Source organism: Lytechinus pictus, chromosome 15, assembly GCF_037042905.1.
Source record: "Lytechinus pictus isolate F3 Inbred chromosome 15, Lp3.0, whole genome shotgun sequence".
In the NCBI taxonomy this organism is placed as follows: Eukaryota; Metazoa; Echinodermata; class Echinoidea; order Temnopleuroida; family Toxopneustidae; genus Lytechinus; species Lytechinus pictus.
Window position 1 is genome coordinate 4,729,156 of NC_087259.1, and position 21,833 is coordinate 4,750,988.

General features: G+C 37.4%; 1 protein-coding gene across 2 annotated transcripts; it reads left to right on the forward strand.

The window, feature by feature from the left end:
- Positions 1-1,472: 1,472 nt before the first annotated feature.
- On the forward strand, positions 1,473-17,375 carry LOC129278258 (phytanoyl-CoA dioxygenase domain-containing protein 1-like). Of its 2 annotated transcripts, none has more exons than XM_064110240.1 (9): positions 1,473-1,574; positions 7,606-7,752; positions 9,029-9,104; positions 10,868-10,971; positions 11,561-11,645; positions 12,199-12,324; positions 12,803-12,919; positions 14,617-14,743; positions 15,204-17,375. In XM_064110240.1, exons 1-9 carry the CDS (start codon positions 1,548-1,550, stop codon positions 15,253-15,255), a joined length of 861 nt encoding a protein of 286 aa, XP_063966310.1. In that variant the 5' UTR covers positions 1,473-1,547; the 3' UTR covers positions 15,256-17,375. The 2 variants fall into 2 exon arrangements, with proteins under 2 accessions (XP_063966310.1, XP_063966309.1); XM_064110239.1 differs by lacking the exon at positions 1,473-1,574 and adding an exon at positions 1,697-1,820.
- Positions 17,376-21,833: the final 4,458 nt, after the last annotated feature.

A 21,833-nucleotide genomic window follows, 5' to 3' on the forward strand; every position in this document is an offset into this window, starting at 1 on the left:
TACGCCACTGGCGTTGAAGTAATGTGTTTTGTAAAACCAAGGAGATATCTAACTATGTCATTTGATGGAAATAGCGGCCACACAAGGTTTGCTGAATCTCGAGAGGTTCTGGGGCTACGCCCCCGGACCCATCCACATGGCATTGCGTACAAATGGAAGAGTTTGGGGCCATTGCCCAAAAATTTTACGACCAAGAACAAGAAAGAAAAGGAGAAAAAAACCGAAATTACCGGTAAAGTGTAAGATATCATATTTTCTGAATATGATGTCAAAATATGTATCACTAAGTAAGATTGTAATGAAAATAGGGAAATTTTTTTATCGCTCGCTTTGGACTTTTATTAAGAAACTTTTGCCACACTATAGGTGCCCCAATCGTTCCTGTGTCCAGGGGCAGAAATCTCTCACAAAAGATAGGGGGAAAATTAAGGGGCTGGAAAATTCGGAACCCTCCTCCCCCCCCCCCCCCAAAAAAAAAAGGTTAATTATCACCCAAAATTTAAGGTCATTTCGACGAAAATAAATTTGACAAGCAAAAAAAAAAAAAAGGTTATCATCCCAAAAGTAAGGTCATCTCGTCCTAAAATACATGTTTTATTTAAAAGAACACAAATAGTAGGGGGGCATTTGATTTGTGTCCCCCCTACTATTTTGAGTAGGGGGGACACGTCCCCCCTGGGATTTCCGCCCATGCCTGTGTCCCCTCTGTTTCATGATGATATTTGCAGTCACATTAATACGGAATGACATACGATCCTGTAATAGTAAAATACTGATCAAATTAATCCCATTACATCTTTTAGGACCTAATTATAAGCACTTTAAACGATTTATGTGAACATTACTGATCTAACACAAAAACAAAACAAGAAAAAAAAAATCAGACGATAACACGCTACGAAAAAGGCTGTTTGTAAGCTGAATGTGTGATACACTAACCTAAGTTTGTGTGAAAAGCTTTGCATTAGTTCAGTAATTATATTTGCATCCGTATGATTTCTTTTGTTCTCTTTTTCTTTCCTGTAATACATATAATTATGTACGCATATCAGAATAAGTCTACTATACTTTTTTCATTTCCAAGGGGGATCCACACTTTACAAGCTTTGCTTTTTAGTGGATCCCCCTCATTTCCATTTATGCTCTATATTATACTGTTTTTTCTGTTTTGTTTTTTTTACGAAGTAAGAATGCCCTTCTGTAAAATTGTACTTGATTTGTATTACTTTATATTACTTTGTATTATGTTTTTTGAATGGAAATGAAATAAAAGAATTGAATTGAATTGAATTGAATTGAATTGAAGTTATAATCCAATAACACAGAGCTATTAATCCAGAAATTTAATAATTGGCCTACTTAAACGATTACAAAATGATAAAACTTTTACTCCGCCCAATTTCTGCAAAGGCCTTCTTCGTCGGTGATACCGCGACAGCATATTTGAGCTAGCTACCGCTGAGTGTGTAGATCTATAATTTTGATCTAAAACTTCAGTTTAATGAATTGGGGATCGGGAAAGAGCTGGATAGAGGACTAACGTTAGGATGGCATCACAAGAAGAACGAAAGCAGGTAATCACTAACTTTACAGAATCTTGTTTTGAATACAAATTTTTTGTGTATGAAATGGCCTATGTTCCTGTATTATAAAAGTAAAAAAACACTTTTTGATTTATCCTCAGTCTCATGTTTATAACTAGAGTCGAGCTCGGTCTTTTTGTGCGGTCCCGGAAGCTACGCCTACGGAAATCAACCTTAACAGGCACGGGAAACGGCCCGATCGCAACCGAAAGTATGCATTGCACTGCACTGCCACAGGTAGTATACCCAGTTGTTGTGTGTCCGGACGATCAATTTTAGGAAGTCATTTGAAGAAATTTACAGGCGAAGTTTCATCAATTTTTAGTACAAAATGTAGGAAATATTATAGAGAACAAAATCGAAGATGATTACAACTATTGAATTCATATTTTTAGGGTAATCCAAAGACAAAAAAGAAGGCTTCAAAAATATAAAGTGTCCGGACACCCGATCCCCCATCCTACTAGTAGACTAGTAGTAGGCCTAGTGTGGATCGTACTATTACCGAACACTTTCATGAATTCAATCATATCAAACACATTATTCTAAAAAATTCACCATTTATACAAAATTACCTACAAAATATAAATATGTAATGTGAAATATTTTGGTCACTTGAAAAGGTATCGTATATTAACGAACGTGTGTTTTCTATGGGAAAAGTTGAGAAAACAACAAAATCACTGATGAGCTATTTTGACCATATTTTATTATTTTTAGAATATTAAGACTTTGAAAATGTGTTTTTGACCATTTTTCATAATCTTTCTCTAATCAAGTTCCCTTTACTTTAGAAGTAACCCTGTAACCGATTCTCGGATCGGCGGCCGATCTCGATCTAATCAATGCTGATCGATCGTTTCATGCCGATCACCGATCATAGCAAATGTATCGTTATGATCGGTTGCGAAATTCCCCTCACCGCGCCGGGCCAAAGTTGGCTGCGCTAGCCGGCCAAAGTTGGCTGCGCTAGCCGGCCGTAGCTGCTGTGCACTCGCTGTGTTAGCTCTTGGTCGGCTGCCGTGCTGCAAGCCGATATGACTGCAACAGTGAAATGGATGTTTTGATGTCCTTAGATGTCCTTAACTGAGGTCATCATTGCTCCGGCCCTCCGGGGTTACCACAAATAAAGATTAAAAAATACCTGTTGCCATGCAGAAAACCGCGGATTAATTGGAGTCGCGTGCCCCACAATCATTCCACATTCCTCTTAAAGAAAAAGATTTACAGTTCACTTTTTTCTGCCCAGCTAGCGCCATTTGGCAGGCTGCGCTCGTAAATTACTTCCACCACCGTGCACAAGAATGTTATCGCGACCTCCAAAGTCTGAGCCCATCATGTTCTCTGTTTTGTTTCACGTTCTCAAAATTTGTTATTTCACTTTCTGTAATGTGATTTCAAAAAATAGAAGGAAACTTGATGTTGTTTGAAAGCATGTTTATGTTTTTAATCAGTCTAAGAATATGAAAAGCATGTTTTTTACATTTTCGTCTTTCCATTGTTGTGCATGCCATGGGTGTGATACTGTGATATGAATACAGCGCTGAAGGATCGGAGGAAACACAAGACTGAAAAAAAAAGACCACGTGTACGCATGCAACGTCACATCGAGGTACTAGGCGGAGCTCCATGCTGGCCGTCCTGATATGATGACCTGGGAATTCAAAGACAGTCAGTGAGCTCGAGAGAGATGGGGGAGAGAGACTGACTACCGGTACCGTATGAGGGGGAGAGAGAATGGGGGGGGGGGGGCTGAAAGGAATGAGAGCAATGGTTTATGTTACTTTGAAATAATGCCAGATCGTAGCAATATGGGTTCCGGGGACAGTCCGACAGGGTAGTGATGTGCGTAGAACAAAACATGCTGGCATTGAATTATTTTTGTGCGTCTTATAAGAAACGAAAATTACATGCTTTTTAATAGAGTATCAATGTTGATCTGTTATTATTTTGATTGAACTGGGCGACTATTAGTCGACATATAAAAGTGGGCTTATTTATTGCAATTTTTAGTCTCATAGGTCAGTAGGGGATTTTTTTCCCGACTAATACATAAACCTAGTATGAGTTTTCGAGTTAAACAATACTGCTGTAGGTATGAACATTACGTTAGTTACGATAATGGCGATGAAAAATATAAAAGTAAATCTGAATAATCATCTTTCGTAAGGGACTACCAGATACCGGGGGGGGGGGGGGGAAGCTGGAAGTTTGAGTTCATGCAATTATTTTCCTTTCTTTTAGCTTTTTTTTTCCCATTGAGACAAGGTTTTTTTCACCTTTGAGTGGACCAATTTTTTTTTTAACTCTGATGTTGAGTCAATTTTTTGATGTTGCTCATTTAGCAAGTCAAGTTTTTTTTCAAACTTCCAGCCCCCTCCCCTGGATATCTAATGGTGCACCCCTAACAAATATGAACACCCTTTCCTGACCACATCTCCTTCATTGACAACTTTGACCCCAGAGACCAGACTTGTTTAATATTTTGGAAACATCCACTTGAGAAAATCCCCCTAATCGACTGGTGTGTATTACGCTCCAGTGGTTTTGTAAACAACGCTCATGATATGAAGGAGATCTAGTCAGATGATAAATCCAATCAGCATCGAGTGCCGTGAATGGAAATTAGAGGGAACGATTCTCATTGGTCAATTCCAAGCAAGGAGGACAGGGCTTCGCCAAAATTTACGAGCTAGCTCCAACTTACGGTCCCGCATGTCAGAGGGTCAGAATGAAGAGTTTTTCCCCCTGATTTTTTTCCATCATCCCACATTTTTACACACAAACATCAACACACATGATCTGTTAGCAAAGTTGGGAACAGAAGCAACCAATCTCCTCGCAAAGCGTGAAAACTCCAATGTCAATTTCGATATTTTACCTTCTCTTTCTCGCTTGTGTTAATATAACTTTTAGGCCTGCATGGGAGTAAACATCGATTGATCGAATGGCGTGCCGCCAATCGCCAATCAATTAGCAAAATTTACACTAATCGAATGTTTGGCAGATCCCGATTATGACGTTGGGTTAACTCGAATACCCAAGTAATAATAAAATGACAAGAAAACAATGATGACAACGGTTTTTGAATACTTGATACAGGTTTTAAAATGATGTTACCGAGGTAATTTTTGAAAAATTATCAATGATTGTATCACATTCACAGTTACACACCAACACGAAAGAGCTCCGAAAATGTTAATCCCACCCGACCTGGCCCTCGATACACAAAATAAGTCATTGTCTGCGTGCTCAAAACAGAAAGTAAACACACAACCAGCTCACTTGAGCTGATTGGACCTTCGGCTTCAATAGCCAATGAAACTTTTGGGGAAACAAAGAAGAAGCCACGTGGTTCCCTTATCAGGAAAGGTTGTGACTTCAAAAATAAATTGACTCCTCCCCCATCTGTGTGTGAGGGAGAGAGAGAGAGAGAAAGATAGGGGGTGGGAGCCGGAGAATTCCTTTCATGTTTCAAAACAATGCAACCTTTTTCATATCCCCCTCATACAATCAAAACGACATTCCATCACGCGCCGCCTTCATCAGTACTTTCTCGATTAGTCTAAAAAATAGACCCAGTTATACATGTAGGTTCTTCAAGTGATTGAAAATTTGTAATTTTGAAAGGTATTTCAAATGAAATATTTTGCAAAATATTTTTTTTGAAATACATGTGTAGCATCGTGGGGAATGCCACAAGTGGGGGTGGGGACATGGTGTGGGCAAGGGATGAATTTTTTTCAAGTGAAATGCTCCATCTGTGTGTCAGTCTCAAAGAATACTTCATGAATGAGTTGTTAAATACTAACACCGTCTTTGGGCTTTGGACTCGGCTAATCTGGGCTGATTCATTCATATGCAGCGGTGTGGCACTTGGAGGGATGCATGCATAATACCAGGGTACCAGCATTGATTTAGGAAAGATTTTCATTGGAATGATAAACTGCAAGATTTAATCTCATTTCATGTAGTTTCTTTTGATATAAAAATCATGGAGAATGGGGAAAAGGGCCTACTTTCATTTATGATAAACATGTGACTTTGATGGAGATTTCTTCATGGGGGGTCACTATAAATATTGTGACTTAAAAGATGTGATTCCCGACGAACAGTCGAATCATTCAATTGATTTTTTCAGGAAATAATCGAATGGTAAAATGACAATCGTCCCAGGCCTAAAATTAACTTTCCCCCTTTTTTTTTGGGGGGGGGGGCAAAGGGTGCTTTAAACAAAACAACTGCTCCAACACTCTGTTTCCCAATTTTGCTGTTACTTCATCATTTAATCATCCCTATTTTCATGATGAACGCTTGTTGAAAAAAAGAGCAACAACAAAACAAACAACAAGAAACAATGACTTCATACAAAAAAAACCATACCTTTCTTACATTTCCGTCAGGCCTAATCAAATTTTAAATACCCACAGATGAAAGTTGGCATCATTCCATGAGGTTTACTCTCTGCTCTCTTTTTTTCTTCCATTACTCCCTCCATCCCCTCTCCCCTTCTCTCTCTCTCACACCTTCTCTCTAACTCTCTGTGCGGATCGGATCGGGAGTGTCTGCGTTGGCGTATTTATTATATGAGCTCCGATGCTCCCTCTCCCCCTCCCTCTCCCTCTCTCTAGTGGACGGCCGGGCTTTGGCTTGTGATGAAGAATTTACAACATTATATGGGCGCGCTGTGAGGGCGGGGGTCCATTCTAACGCTGGTAGTGATACCAACCAGCTGGGTCATGTCGGCGTAGAACAATCGTAAATCACTGCCTCGCTTGACAGTGAGACACAGACTCCCAGGGGATGAATACGATATGTGAGTAGTGCTTGGCATGCATGGGGTCAGCTAAGGACAATATGGGTCTGTTTATTGTGCTTGATAAACAAATAGCAAAATCCGATATTTACTGCCGATATTTTCGACCGATACCGATCATAGGGATTAGTATGTGTCCCCGATCATCCGATCCGATCAGAGCTCTTACTTACAGGGTTATTTAGAAGGATGTTGCAAAGTTTTGAGTGAATGAAATTATTTTCTGACGCGTACGATGCGCGCGTTCGGTAATACATGTGCAAGGCCGGTCGGTAATGCAATCACTCACTATACCGCGCTTATTGATGACTGGCGAGGTTGAACGGATTGGTTATCGATGTCTGTATTCTACATCCTTTGAAAAATATGACCTCGTCTCGTACGGTAGGATTTCTCAAACACCAAGCTTATAATTTTGACAACGCACATGATAGCAAAAACTTAGTCTTAGTAGATTACTATGTTACTGCATCCAAAATTTTGACTTCTTGATCTAACTTGATGTTAGATAGAAGAATCTACATGCCGTAGGCATAACAGTGTTATTGGCATGTTTGCAAAATCTAATTGTTTTGGCATGTTTGCAAAATTCTTGAAATTTATGCCATCTTATTTGGGCATGCATATGCGACAAGAAGGTTGTTCTGTGTCACTGCACTGGCACCAGTTATACAAATAAGGTGTTTGGTTTTTTTTTGTTATGCAGGGTGCTACATAAGCACTTGCCCGATTGCCCGGAGCAAGTAATAGAGTCGACAAGTGTTTTGAAGTAAAGACCAAAACTACTTGCCCGAATTGGGCAAGCAAAATTGTCACAGTAGAATGACCAAAATTATGGTCGATATGATATATTGACCCTAATTTTGGACATGGCAGGCAAGATAAAATCACTTTGGAAAAAGAAATGCAATAACAAAGTAGATCAGCTCATGTCAAAAGAGAGAAAAGGTCGATGGTTTAAAAAACGCAAACAATTTCTTTTGTTCTTTTGGAGAGGTAAAACTTCAATGATTTTTTCGGGCAAGTGAAATAGATTTTTGGGCAAGTATATTTCAACTATTAAAAAATCTACTTGCCCAACCGGGCAACTGCTTCTAAAAAGTTATGTAGCACCCTGTTATATTTTTTTTTCTCACAATGATGGAGCTACTATTTTCAAATAATAACAAAGAATATTCTGTGTTTTCTCACTTTTGTGTTATACAGTTTGAAAAAGATGGCTTTCTTGTGGTGGAGAATTTTCTTACAAAGGAAGAGGTAGAGTCACTCAAGTCAGAATGTCATGACATCGTCCAGAAAATGGACCCAAAGCAACATGCCAAGTGTACATTTGACACATCTGAAAATACTCAGGTAGACATTTTCTTCATTTTAAATGAATAAATTTAGAAATATCTACTCTAGTACAGTATTGATAATTGTTAAACTTTATGAACTATAATTGTATAAGTTACCTTATGTTATAAATGTACAATGTATTGTATTTATTTTTGTCTCACCTGCATAGCAGAGTGAGACTATAGGCGCCGCTTTTCCGACTGCGGCGGCGGCGTCAACAAATCTTAACCGAAGGTTAAGTTTTTGAAATGACAGCATAACTTAGAAAGTATATGGACCTAGTTCATGAAACTTAGACATAAGCTTAATCAAGTATTACTGAATATCCTGCCTGAGTTTCAGGTCACATGACCAAGGTCAAAGGTAATTTAGGGTCAATGAACTTAGACCATGTTGGGGGAATCAACATCAAAATCTTTTAAAACCCAAGGTTAAGTTTTTTTGAAATTTCGTCATAACTTCGTAAGTATATGGACCTAGTTGATGAAACTTGGCCATAAGGGTAATCAAGTATTACTGGACATCCTGTTGGAGTTTCGAGTCACATGACCTAGGTCAAAGGTCATTTAGGGTCAATGAACTTTGACCAAGTTGGGGGTATTTGTTGAATTACCATCATAACTCTGAATGTTTATGGATCTGATTCATATAACTTGGACATAAGAGTAATCAAGTATCACTGAACATCCTGTGCGAGTTTAAGGTCACATGACCAAGGTCAAAGGTCAATGAACTTTGGCCATGTAGGGGGTATTTGTTGAATTACCATCATAACTTTAAGTTTATAGATCTAGTTTATAAAATATGGATAGGGGTAATCAAGTATCACTGACAAGTCTTAGGTCACATGATCAAGGTCAAATGTCATTTATTGTCAATGAACATAGTATTGTATCAAATATGAATTGTTTTTTGTGAATAATTATGTTATACATGTAGTAGTTTTCAAAGTCAGCACTGCTGCTATATTGAATCGCGTGATGCAGGTGAGACTGCCAGAGGCGCTCCACTTGTTAATTATTAAAACTTCCATGGTTATACCTGAGATAACAATAAAACATTATATTATTCATTTTCTTTCAAGGAAGTTCTTTCAAATTTTTCCCCCCTTGTATTCAGATATTAAGGTAGACAAGCTAATTGTTTGGTAGCTACCATTTGATGGTAAAGAAATCATTATACATGTCTTTCCTTTTATGCAATGGGGCCTGGCTCCAATTTTATATATTTGCTTTCATTTTCCTTGTCTTTTGGTGTAAAATGAATGAGTATTGAAATGTTTATTTTCTAGGCCCGGAATAAATATTTCATAAACAGTGGAGACAAGATCCGCTTTTTCTTTGAGAAAGAGGCATTGGACAATGAAGGTTAGATTTGTTGAATTTATAAGGCTTAGCCTAACTTATATTAAAAGAATTACCATTACCAATTTATATTTTCTAAGAGATAGGAAAATAATTATCAATATCATCTTTTTATTGATAACTTGCTATCTATCATCACACATGACTGAATCAAATTAATATGGAAGACAACAGGTACAGATTTCCTTTCCCCCTAGTCAGGGGTGGATCCAGGATTTTTCAGTCCCAAAGGGGGGGGGGGCACATTTTGCCGAGGAAAATTTGACAAGCAAAAGAAAAAAGTACTCACTTGTGTACGAACGAAATATTCCCATTAAAAATGATGCTGTAACTTTCCAAAGGGGGGCACACTTGTGTAAGAACGGCATATTTACATTGAGAATTATTGACTATGACTCCCAAGGGAGGGCACATCCGGCCCGTGAACCCCCCCCCCCCCCCCCCCCGAATCCGCCACTGCCCCTAGCTTTCAGGAAAAACGACATATAAGAATTGAGTTCATTAACATAGCCAGCAGAAAGGCCATTGAAAGCTTCTTGACAATTAAATCACTCAGCTAAGGTATCAGTGAGAGTTCCTCAGTCTTGCCAAAACTTGTGAAAAAATAGACCGTACAAAATTACATCTGGGCCCGTCTTACAAAGAGTTACGATTGATCCGATCAACGTCAACTGTATGGAAATCCATCAATGTCATAATTTTTTCTACAGGAACTTAGCACAATGTCCTTTGTAAACAAAGAGAAGCACACTAAATTTTTAAGAAAACAATGAATGTTAAGAATCTCCAGCATGTCTTGAAAATGTTTTGAACAACACACTATGCATTTTATATGTTGACGTTGCTGGCCTCCCATGGTTGTGGTTGATCAGATCAATCGTAACTCTTTGTAAGACGAGTCCCTGTTGTCTTCTAGATTATATACTCAAGTCATGTAGTGTGTTGGAAGTAAGGTGTCATTTGATGAAAAGCCAAGGATTTGCTCTTTTGTGATTGGTAAATTAGAATTTCATATTAAAAAATGTCTGAGTATTAGCCCTGTACATTCGAATTACTTTTTAAAAATATGCACTGTGGACTGTGATGTCATTGATGCTGAATTTTTAAGTAAATATTTTGTTATTATTTATAGACTAAACCAGTTCTAGTCTGAGATGAAAAGCACATTTATATTTGAAATATACTTTTATACACACCCGTGTCTTGATGGAAAATCAATTCTGGTTTAATTTAATTTTCCATTTGTTTTTCATGGCCAAAAAAAAATCCCAGAAAGGGACTCAAATAAGGAAATACCCTTCTTAATTCTAGTTCTCTGCTAGAAATGAAGAAATACACATATTTGATTATTACATATTTATTTCAATTTTCTCACCATGACAGTGGAGCACAGGATTATCTTTTGTGTTTCGGGGGACGCAACAATAGATGTACCCCCCTCGTGAACAAAGGAAATTTCTCTGCTCTGCCGCCCATGTTTCTCACAATAACTTCAGGATCATTCTGCAGATGAGCTACAAACTTGGGTCATCTTTTCATATAGGAATGAATATGATATGGTTAGAAGTCATGCACACTATCATTTAGTCTTAGGAAAATTTGCATTTACTTTAAACTACGGTATTATGAAGGAAAAATCAGAAAGATGTAAAGATTTTTACAAAATTTAGCCAATACAAAGGGTAGTAGGCCTACATGTATATTCACCATGAAAACCTTTCCCTCCGTTTACATAACTTCCTTTTTTGCTATTTTCATTTGCAAAGGAAATTTGCTTGTTGACAAACATCGCAGCCTCAATAAAGTAGGTCATGCCCTTCATGAACTCTCACCTCCATTCAAGAGGGTATCCTGTTCCAAGAAAGTACAGGTAATATAAATGCTTTCATACCTCTCTCGTCAAGAAAATTGTTGTGATGTTTATGAGAACTCTATCAGGCCCCACAAACACTTTGCATTCACATTTACGCAAACTATGTGAAGTTCTTATACTTTATTAGCATGCAAAAAGATGTTTTCATATCTCTTGGATAAATGTTCTTGTATCTAATTAAGGAAGTTACTTCCTAATTTTCCTATAGGAATTTTACAAGCGCTTGTACTTTTCTGTTCACATTTGCATTGTACCGTGAAGGAGAACAGTAGTGAAAAAAGTGCCAAGCATTTTTCTTGGTAAGATAGGTGTGAAGTTGCCCCATGACAGGCTCATCTGCCGAGTGCCGACAGTTGTGGAGGGTGTTAAATGATACCATTTTGGATTCTGATTGAAAAGAATTATGTGAACACATCCATGTCATGAATGATAAATCTCATCAGGTATAATTTTGTGACTTTTATAAAGTAAATTTAATATCCTGACAGAAAACCATAGGCATGATAATCATTTAAAGCTTGTGTGATACTTACATAATTATATAATTTTACTTATCAAATATTATATATGCATCTCATCTCTACAGGATATAGCAAGAAATCTTGACTTCAAGAAGCCTGTCATTGTTCAGAGCATGTATATCTTCAAACCCCCACACTTTGGAGGAGAAGGTAATACAACTCTTTATACTATTTCCACACTTCAGGTGCGGTCCACGGACAGGGTTTGTGGCCGCATTTGCATCATTTTTTGGTACAAGGACCGTGTTAGGGATTTGGGAATTTATGCAAAATAGCTCAAGCAAAGTATGACAGAAGTCCAGGGTTTTCCATCACTACTCTGCCTTGGTCTTTACCTTTATCCGTATCAAGGTCATCAACATCATGTTTGCCCTTGTAATCTCTATATTTTGAGTTCAATTTAATGGTAATATTCTATATTTGGAATACTTTAGAAAATCTGATGATTTTCCATTATCCTACCACTTATTTCAGGAAAGTAACTGGTGGGTGATATGGGTCCTTTTTTAGTTCTTTAATATTTGTGGGGTTCATATTAGATATTTGAGCAGGTATATATAGTAAGCCCCATCAGTCATGATGTGGAACAATATTGGCCCTATTTTGGCACCTTGAGGAACACCAGCAACAATCAATTCTTTGTCAGTTCTGCATTTAGCATCATGGTCTTTCTTCTAAACTGCTCTTCTTTACTTTCTTCCAGTCACGGCCCATCAGGATGGTATATTCCTCCACACCGATCCCCTCAAACTGATTGGTTACTGGATAGCGTTAGAAAATGCGGAGATAGATAATGGTTGCCTCTACTTCATCCCGGGCTCCCATTCACGTAAGCAATCCTTATAATAATGAGGATGTTGATGATGATGATGATGATGAGTGATGATGATGCTGATGATGGCGAATACGATGATGGTGATGACGACGAAGATGATGATTACGATGATGATGCTCATAATGACAATGAAGATGACGATGATGATGATTACGATGACAATAGGTCACAATGATGATGATGGTGACGATGATAATGATAATTATTTTTTAACCTCTTACAAGCTGTGTCTCAGTGGGCCAGGAATAATGAAACAAGTTATTATCTTTTGGGATTTGTAAAGAAAAGATAGGTAATGTGAGCATTTATATATACTTTTTTATATATATGGGGGATTCCACAAGAATTTCTATGACATATTATATGATCACTCCACCTATCTCTTTTGAGAGATATTGTGACTTTTCATTCAAAATTAATCAAAACTTATTAAAGTTTTCAAACAAACGACTTCTTTCTTTTCCCCCCACAGGAGACATAAAAACAAGGATGGTTATGGATGCAGATGGCGGTGCCACAGTTTTCCAAGGTGAACCTTATCCCATGAGGGTACCCGATGAGGATTTCATTCCAGTTCCTGTCAAAGCAGGTAGAGATGGTTTTTGGTTACTTATGGTGCTGCCCCCTCTGTCTAAGGTGATCCCTACCATAACAAGGGTAACTTACAGAGATTCCATTCACTATTCCTATCAAGATTGATAAAGATGGTTCATGGTTCCTGATTTCACTGCTCCCTCTCTCTTAGGTGACCCCTTTCCCATAAGGGAAACTAACTTTGAAAGTATATGGTTCTAGTTCATGACGCTTTTGACATAAGTTTAATCAAGTATCACTGAGAATCCCTCCCTGAGTTTCAGGTTAAATGACCAAGGTCGAAGGTCATTTAGGGTCAACGAACATAGACCATGTTAGGGGAATCAACACGGAAATCTTAACCAAGGTTGAGTTTTTGAAATGTCATCATAACTTTGAAAGTATATGGATCTAGTTCATGAAACTTAGAAATATAAGGGTAATCAAGTATCACTGATCTTCTTGCACGAGTCTTAGGTCACATGAACGTGGTTGAAGGTCACATAGGGTCAACAAACTTTGGCCATGTTGGGGGTATTTGTTGTGTTGCCATCATAACTCATTAACATTAACATTAACTCAGCGCCAAATAAGTTTTAGGTACCAACGTTTGGATACAGAGGGGCAAAAAAGTTGTGTACAACTTTATGCCTACTTCTAAGGTAAATTTCAAGGTAAATAACTTTAAAAGTTTTTGGATCTAGTTCATGAAACTTGGACATAAGAGTAATCAAGTATCACTGATCGTTTTGCATGAGTTTCAGGTCATGTGATTAAGGTCAAAGGTCATAGGGTCGCTGAACTTTGACCATGTTGGGGGTATTTGTTGAAATATTATCATTACTTGGAATGTTTATGGATCTAGCTCATGAAACTTAGGCATAGGGGTAATCAAGTATCACTGATCTTGCACGAGTCTTAGGTCACATGATCATGGTGAAGGTCTTTTGGCTCAATGAACCTAGTACTTTATTATCATGTTAATGTCGTTTTTTGTGAATATTTATTCATCTTGCTTGTTTTTAAAGTCTGCACTGTTGCTATATTGAATCGGGTAATGCAGGCAAAACTGCCAGAGGCATTACTCTTGTATGAATTGATTTTAATCGGCTGAGTAGCACAGTTACTATGGCAACTTTGGATGAAATGTCGGCCAATCAAAATTCAGGAATGTCGTCAGATCTGATGTCTTGTCACACAACAAATGTTGATGAAACTTTGCTTTGATTTATGTGGGTGCGTCGTGGTCTAGTGGTTCTGACTCTCGCCTTTGAAACACAGGGTCATGGGTTCGAATCCCAGCCATGGCGTGTTTTCCTTCAGCAAGAAATTTATCCACATTGTGCTGCACTCGACCTAGGTGAGGTGAATGGGTACCCGGCAGGAGTAATTCCTTGCATGCACTGAGTGCCGGTGATGGTAGCTCGAGCTAAAGCCGGGGTAATAATAGCAGCGCTTTGTATCCTCAGGCAAAAAGCGCTTTATAAATCCAGCTATTATTATCTACATTGCCAAATCAGATTGAATGAGATTCTTATCTATCAAAATTGGATTAGGGTTGTAGGAAATTCACATCCATTTTCCTAAGGCTGGACCATATTGGGGAATTTAGTTTAACACAAGAAGAGCGAGTCCCCAGCCATGCCTAAACCCTTGAGTAATTTCTAAATAGCTTTCAGAAATCATTGCTTTATATTCTCTATTTTTGTGCAGGTTCCCTGATTATCATCGATGCCAAAGTTGTACACAAGAGTTCCAAGAATACGTCCGATAGATCCCGTCATATATACACATTCCATGTTGCAGAGTCGGAGAAGACGGAATGGAGCAAAGAAAACTGGTAAGATTTTGTTTTTAATTTCAGTACAATTCATCAAGTTTGGAAACAGTAAATTTGATGTTTTTAAGTGAATTTTTGTAAAGTAAAAAGGTTTTAAACCTTTTAGTACATAAAGGAAACATATTTTTTCTGACCATGTTATATTTAGGTAAAAGATACTGTTTTAGACGATTGTCTAATGTGCATTGGTTGAACATAGGGGTGTCGTGTGTAAGATAAGAATTCACTAAATCCCCCTTAAAATGTAGTTGCTCAGCACATGAATACAAGTGTATGGGACAACACATTATTTTGGCATGAATATTTGGTACAATGTTTAATAAAGAAATAGATTAATCTGAAAAAAAAAGCATATTAAATTTCTTTGATTACTTGCAAACAGAATTCATATTGTCTTATTGATGCATGGATATGATAATTTCCCGTAATTTCCTTGCCCCTTCCCCTTTTTTTCTCACAGGTTACAACCCACACCTGAGATGCCTTTTCCGCAGCTGTATACCCAGGACTAAGTAAGGTCAGGGCCCCGTCTTACAAAGAGCTACGATTGATCCAATCAATCGTAACTCTATGGAAATCCATCAGTGTCATAATTTGTACAGGAAAATTGCAAAATATCCTTTGTAAACAAAGGAGAACACACCAAATTGTCAAGAAATCAATGAATTTATGGATAAACATTCATGTCTAGAATTTTTTTGGGAACAAACATGCATTTAATAATATGTTGACTCTGCTGGCTTTCCATAGTTGCGATTGATCGGATCAATAGCGACTCTTTGTCAATCGCAACTCTTTGTAAGACGGGCCCCAGGTCTCACATAAACACGTGTTATCAATAACAGATGCCAAATTGATGACTGATCCACTCCCAACCAATCAAATGGCATGGCTTCAGTAGCTTATAACAGTAGCTTATAATCTGGTCCTCGATGACAGGATATGTGAGACAAAGCCAAGAATTTAAAAAAATTGTATAATGCTTTTTGGAATACAGGGTCTACTTTTTTAAAAGTTGATGTCATACCAAGAAGATTCTATGACTGGAGTTCCAACAGGCAACAAATTTATTCAAGCAGCTGTTCATTTCTAAAGAACGGCAATAAGGACCTTTTGATGTCCGCCTTCGAAGCCGCAAGTTTCAGTGAAGAAAGCAGAGGGGTGAAATTTTACGAATATCCATTTGTATAAATTTTCCATCTTTCATATTAATAAACAAACTGAAATTTGAATGCATGACAAAACATCAATAACCAAGCACTATTACGACGAGATATTTGCCCAGATTATATCAATTAACCTGTAATTAGTGAAAAAAGAAAGATTTTGACCTTTTACTGAAACCAGATTTTAACACTTTTCCGATCGTTTGCGGCGAATGAAAATTTCAAATGTGGTCTGTAGAATATTGTTGTTCATTACTGTATATACCAGATGAGTGCCCGCACATGCCCAGTTGAGCAAATTTGAGTCATATTTCAGGACATATTGCATAGTTTATTTTTGCATACCCCCGAATTATGTACTACACATATAACCAGACCAAGATGCGGCGAAAAAGTAATTATCATCACAAAAGCATATTTCCCTTTATGTATGACCTATAGCTGCGGAGTCATGCGGGAATCATTTGTCTACACAATTGCAAGAGATGTTGAGCAAAGTGCATGCCTGACATACTTTCTGCTGGCGGCTTTTAACCTTGTTCAAAGAGATTTTATTTGCTGTTACTCCATCTCATTTGAAACCTCCTTGGTCATACAGTATTTCTTAATGCATTTTATGATTTTATCTTTTGATTTGGTGGAAATTATAGGCAGATGTTTCTTAAGATTTTTTTTTTATCATTGAAGAAATTTTGTTTTGTGATTGCCTGATTGGGACAAGTACTGTCATGTGACCAAAGATAAGTCAATCATGAGGACCAAGTAGAACGTGCTATACTTTGATGACATTCATGTTAAATTTGTTTTTTAATTGCCTGATTGGGCAAAGTATTATCAAGTAACCAAAGATAATTTGATCATGTCCACTAAACAGAACGTGTTATACTTTGATGACATTCATGCTAAATTTGTTTTTTAATTGCCTAATTGGGCAAAGTACTATCAAGTAACCAAAGATAATTTGATCATGTCCACTAAGTAGAACATACTTTATATTAATAGATGCAGGCTATGTTACAATGGAAAACACTCCGTCCCTCGGATAGGACGTTAAATGGAGGCCCCGTGTAGAGGAGAGTCATCACCTTTGCACGTTAAGAACCCACTGCACTATTCGTATAAGAGTAGGGGGAAACCCCGGTGTAGTGGTCCACCTGCACTCCCCCAATCAGTTATATCGGGAGGAGAGACCTGCGGGTCATAGTGATTCAGTTCGCTTTTCGCCTCCCAGGCACAGGTGACGCCAAACAAATGATAATAATAATAATATTAATGAAATTCATGCTTTACCCCACAAGTGCCAGTTGCAGGAAAAGTTACAATCTAACCAATCTCCAAAAGTCAAACACACCCTGAAATTCTAACTTGCATTTGATCTTTTAAGTTGTGCTTAAACTTAAATCTCTCAGCAACATGCTCCTAGCTGGGAGAAATGGGGAGCTGGCAGGAGCCGATTCCACCCCCCCCCCCCCCAAAAAAAAAAAAAAAAAATAAATAAATAAATAAAAAAATTATAAAAAAAATGAAATAAAAAATAAATACAAATTGGAGTGAGAAACAGCTGATATGCTTAATGCCATGTGAATTATGCTGCATTATAATTGTAAAGTGCTCAGTCTTTGGATAAAGGGAAGAACATAAATTGGGGGGAGGTATAATTATTGTTATTTGACCCCTAGATAGATCCTTGTCATTTGATTGGTTGTTTGGTATCGATCATTCAACCCATTTACAATGACGCCATCAACCGTGCAGTCTTGGATCCATTCATTGTGCAATTTGGATCCATATGACTTTGTCCATGGCACTCGCGCCAAACAAGTGAAACCACTCGTGTTTGCAGGGCGTATGTTGTATGTATACGGGACAGTTAACAGACCAAGCTCGCACTGCATGATCATATTTTGCATCAAAATTGATAAATTTCATATGAAAAATAATTTATTTTTAGTTTAAATTTGACCGTATAAATTACCATGGACCCGTAAATGGTCAAATATTAATACCCGAGCCCCCCCCCCCCCCCCCGAAAGGAGAAAATTTGTCAAACATATAATTCATGCTATGTTTGAATAATAGTATGTTTGATTGCTTAGTTCGTACAATCTTCAAGTCTTTCAAATGAACTCCTAGACTTTCTCTATTTTTTTCTAATATTATATTTACTCAGATGGTTCGCAATTGTTATGATGGATTTAATCATTCAATTATTATGAGAAATATTATGTGATTATTTAGCAAAGAATTTTGCATTGCACTGTACTATGGCAAATAAATCCTTTATTTTTACAATCTTTCATGGGGCTTCATAAAATGTCTTATTATCTTTAGCTTCATATAGACTTCATATTTTGTTCAAAGTAAAGAGAAAACAGAGAAAAAAATTGCTATTTTCAACAAAGAGTTTTTTTGTTACACTAGACAAAGATGTAATGCTAGGAATCCACTGGGCCAGAGCCAGTTTGGAAGTTTGAGCCACTGCACGCCACTAGGCACCTTATTGGTGACACTAGGCGCCACAGCCGTTTTGCATGGGCGCTAACTGGCGCAAACCAATTGGACTCCTAACATAAATTCAAGTTGCACCTAAATTTCAGTTTCGTGCAGTAAATAACGTACCTCCACACTGTCAGATTACGTGTATGGAACGTTCACTACTGTGTATCAATCAATGAGATTGTGTGCTAAATGATATGTGCACCCTTCAACTCTTTGTGAAAACACCCCCATGGTATAAATAGAGTATACTGCTGAAGAGAGTGAAGTGAAGTGATTAGAGGTCAATTCGCTGGAGAGGAATCTCTTTCAGACATAAATATTCAACTTGGAAGAAGTGTTAAATAGCTCTGGTAAATAACACTTGCTTTGCATAATCTGTTCTGAAAATTTGGTACAACCTCAGTGATTATTCACCTTGTCAAAGATAGACACATATATGCAGACTCTACTGTACTTTTGAGATGTTTATCGCTTTCAGTGTTAAATTTATCATTGTACTGGCTTGAATGACAAAACAATGGTATAAAGTCACAAAGGGTGTTTTGAAACCATGGTTTGGCAGTATTGTCTTATGGTCTATGTAAATTTAATTTTGCCTATGTAGCATACAGAAAACTTTCATCAGTTGGGGATGATAAATTAAATGATTTTTAAGCTTCAACCAACCACAATGATTATTTGGGGCGAGCTTTCGTCCACTCCTGTGGACTTTCTCAAGCCAGTTGATCATTTCCAAAGTTTACTCCTGTGGTAGTCTCAGGGGTGTGAGGGTTCAGATTTTTTTATCTGATTTCAGATTTCTTTTTTTCAGCTTATTTTTGGCCTTCCTCTGTACAAAAAGTATGGGAGCTCTTTCTATTTCAGACTTTTTCAACACTCTTCAGCTTTTTATTTGTGACCACTCACACCCCTGTAGTCTGTACCTTTTTGTTTTTTTATCACTGGACCGAATATTGGAGACGATGTATAGCATATATATAGATTGAAACAGGTTCCAGACGCTTGTGTTCATCAAGTGCTGGAAGTTCCAGTGGTGAACAGACGCTTTTGTCCTTTGTCAATTTTTGTTGCAATGGTTTTAGTCCACCATTTATTCAAATGTACTGAGCTCATTTAACTCTCAAACCACAGCCACAGGAATTCACTTTTTGTCCCCCCTCAATGTATTTGCAAATTTAAGCATAATTTGTGCTTAAAATCTGCATAAAAGTAATAAAATAATTAGACTGTTTTTATCACATTTGTGAATTGATTCACAATTATTCTTAGAGGTAAACTCATGGTATCAAATGGATGATATTTGTTTGTAAGTCAAAAGTTTTTTTTCTCAATGTTTTCTCTCTTCTTTGCTTTGCCTTAAAAATCATGTCTAATCTTAACTGAGCTTTTTATGAATTCATGAATGAGTTCCTGCATTTTTTTCCATTACAGCTTGCCAAATTTATAAAATTTATTGAAATGAATAAGTTTTATCGTGAATGCAAAATATCTATCAACTTATTGAATGTTTACTTATACAATCATTTTGTTAATGCGATGTCACTTTATTGAATTGTTGAATTGATCCTTGTTTTTTTTTTATAGTACTGTACGAAGATACTTAGCTATGATGAAAATGAATTAAAACAATGATATTTGTATATTTTCTCTTCTCGTCTCATTCATTCACCAAGAGTTCGGTAGTTTCACAATTTACGCCAGATATCGCTTGTAGCGGACAGTCCGAATTTCCCAATGCGTCATGGTGTAATCCCATTTTTTTCTTTGACCCTTTTGTCTGATAATCATCTGATTTAGTGGTGATTTTTTTTTTACCTGATTGCTAAAGCATGAATGCTTGTAAGCAAGCAACCAGAGGACCGACGGTTTAATGTCCTCTCCGAAGGACCTGGTACTGAGGATTAATGCCTTACCAAAGGGCACTAGCGCACCAAGTGGGAATCGAACCCGGGTCATCAGAATACGAATCCCCGCTCTACCGACTGAGCTATCGCGCCTCCGCGATTTAGACCAGTTACCAGTGACACAATATTTGCTCCTGCGATGATTGCTCCGTGCTAAAGATGTAGGGTAAGGGTTGCAATAGGGTTTTATGTTAGGTTTAGGGTAGGGTATAGTGTTAAAGGGATGATCCAGGCTGGAGATATTTATTTCTCAATAAATAGAGTAAAATTCACAAAGCAAATTGCTGAAAATTTGATCGAAATCGGATAACAAATAACGAAGTTATTGAATGGTAAAGTTTTGCATTATTCCGGTGAAACAGTTCTAGGCATGTCTTTATGAATATTCATTAGGTGGGCTGATGATGTCATATCCCCACTTGTTCTTTTGTATTTTATTATATGAAATTAGGTTTATTCAAATTTGTTCTATCAAGAACTAAAACAATTGGATTGACAACTGATTAAGTGCATTAGCTATTTATTGCCGCAACTTATTTCATCATAATGGAGACACATCATTTACACATGTATGAAAAAATGAAACATTTATCATTTCATGTAATAACATACGAAAGAGGAAAGTGGGGATGTGACATCATCAGCCCACCTAATGAATATTTATGACGATGTGCATGTAACTGTTTTCACAAAATATTGATAAACTTTAAAATTCAATAACTTTGTTATTTGTTATCTGATTTTGATGATATTTTCAGCATTTTGCTCTGTGAATTTTCCTCTGTTTATTTATATATAAATATTTTCAGCCCGGACCATCCCTTTAAGGCGTGTTGTCATAAGTGTGCGTGCGTCTTTACCTTTATATTCTACGGCGAACCCGCTGAGCGTGCCATTGTCCATTTTTCTTTCCTACGGGTCAGTGCTCTTGCCATTCAAGACGCCAGCGTGCCCTTTTGCAGCGAAAACGGAAGCGTTCGCTTTTATCTTTTCTTCTGACATGCTTCGGTTGGCTCTCCGATAATATGTTTTTGCATTAGCGCCCTCTATGTTCACGATATCGGCGTTTTAGGCAAACTATTGAACGCCCGATCTCTAGTCACTGATCTGAATATCATTGTGTCCTTGTATCGGTGTGCCTAGTCCATTGGGGGTACATTTTCCAAAGTTACGCTTTCACAATTTCTTTTTATAGTTTTTCGTTTCAGGTTTCAGTAGTGACAAAGTTCAATTAGATTTAGATTTGATTTTTTTAAATAGAACGAGTTGTTTTATTTTGAAGAATATACCGTTAAGACACCGACTTTCTAAAAGTAAATGTTCAGGCGCGGGTAAGATTTTTTTTCATCACACTGAGCCCACACAGTCAGCATTGTCGGGTGAAAAGGAAAAAATATGGAATTGTCCTTAACTTCTTTGTAAACGAAATGCAAAACCCTTTGCAAAAGATGCAATATAAATCATACCTGGGTCCCAAAATGATGGCATTTAAATATCTACATTGAAACGCTATACTGTGAC

Bases quoted from the DNA above. Each gene is read 5' to 3' on its own strand.
- LOC129278258 (XM_064110240.1), top strand. From the start codon at position 1,548: ATGGCATCACAAGAAGAACGAAAGCAG. The intron at 9,105-10,867 runs GTTAGATTTGTT...TCATTTGCAAAG, and splicing joins AGAGGCATTGGACAATGAAG to GAAATTTGCTTGTTGACAAA. The intron at 11,646-12,198 runs GTAATACAACTC...ACTTTCTTCCAG, and splicing joins CCCACACTTTGGAGGAGAAG to TCACGGCCCATCAGGATGGT.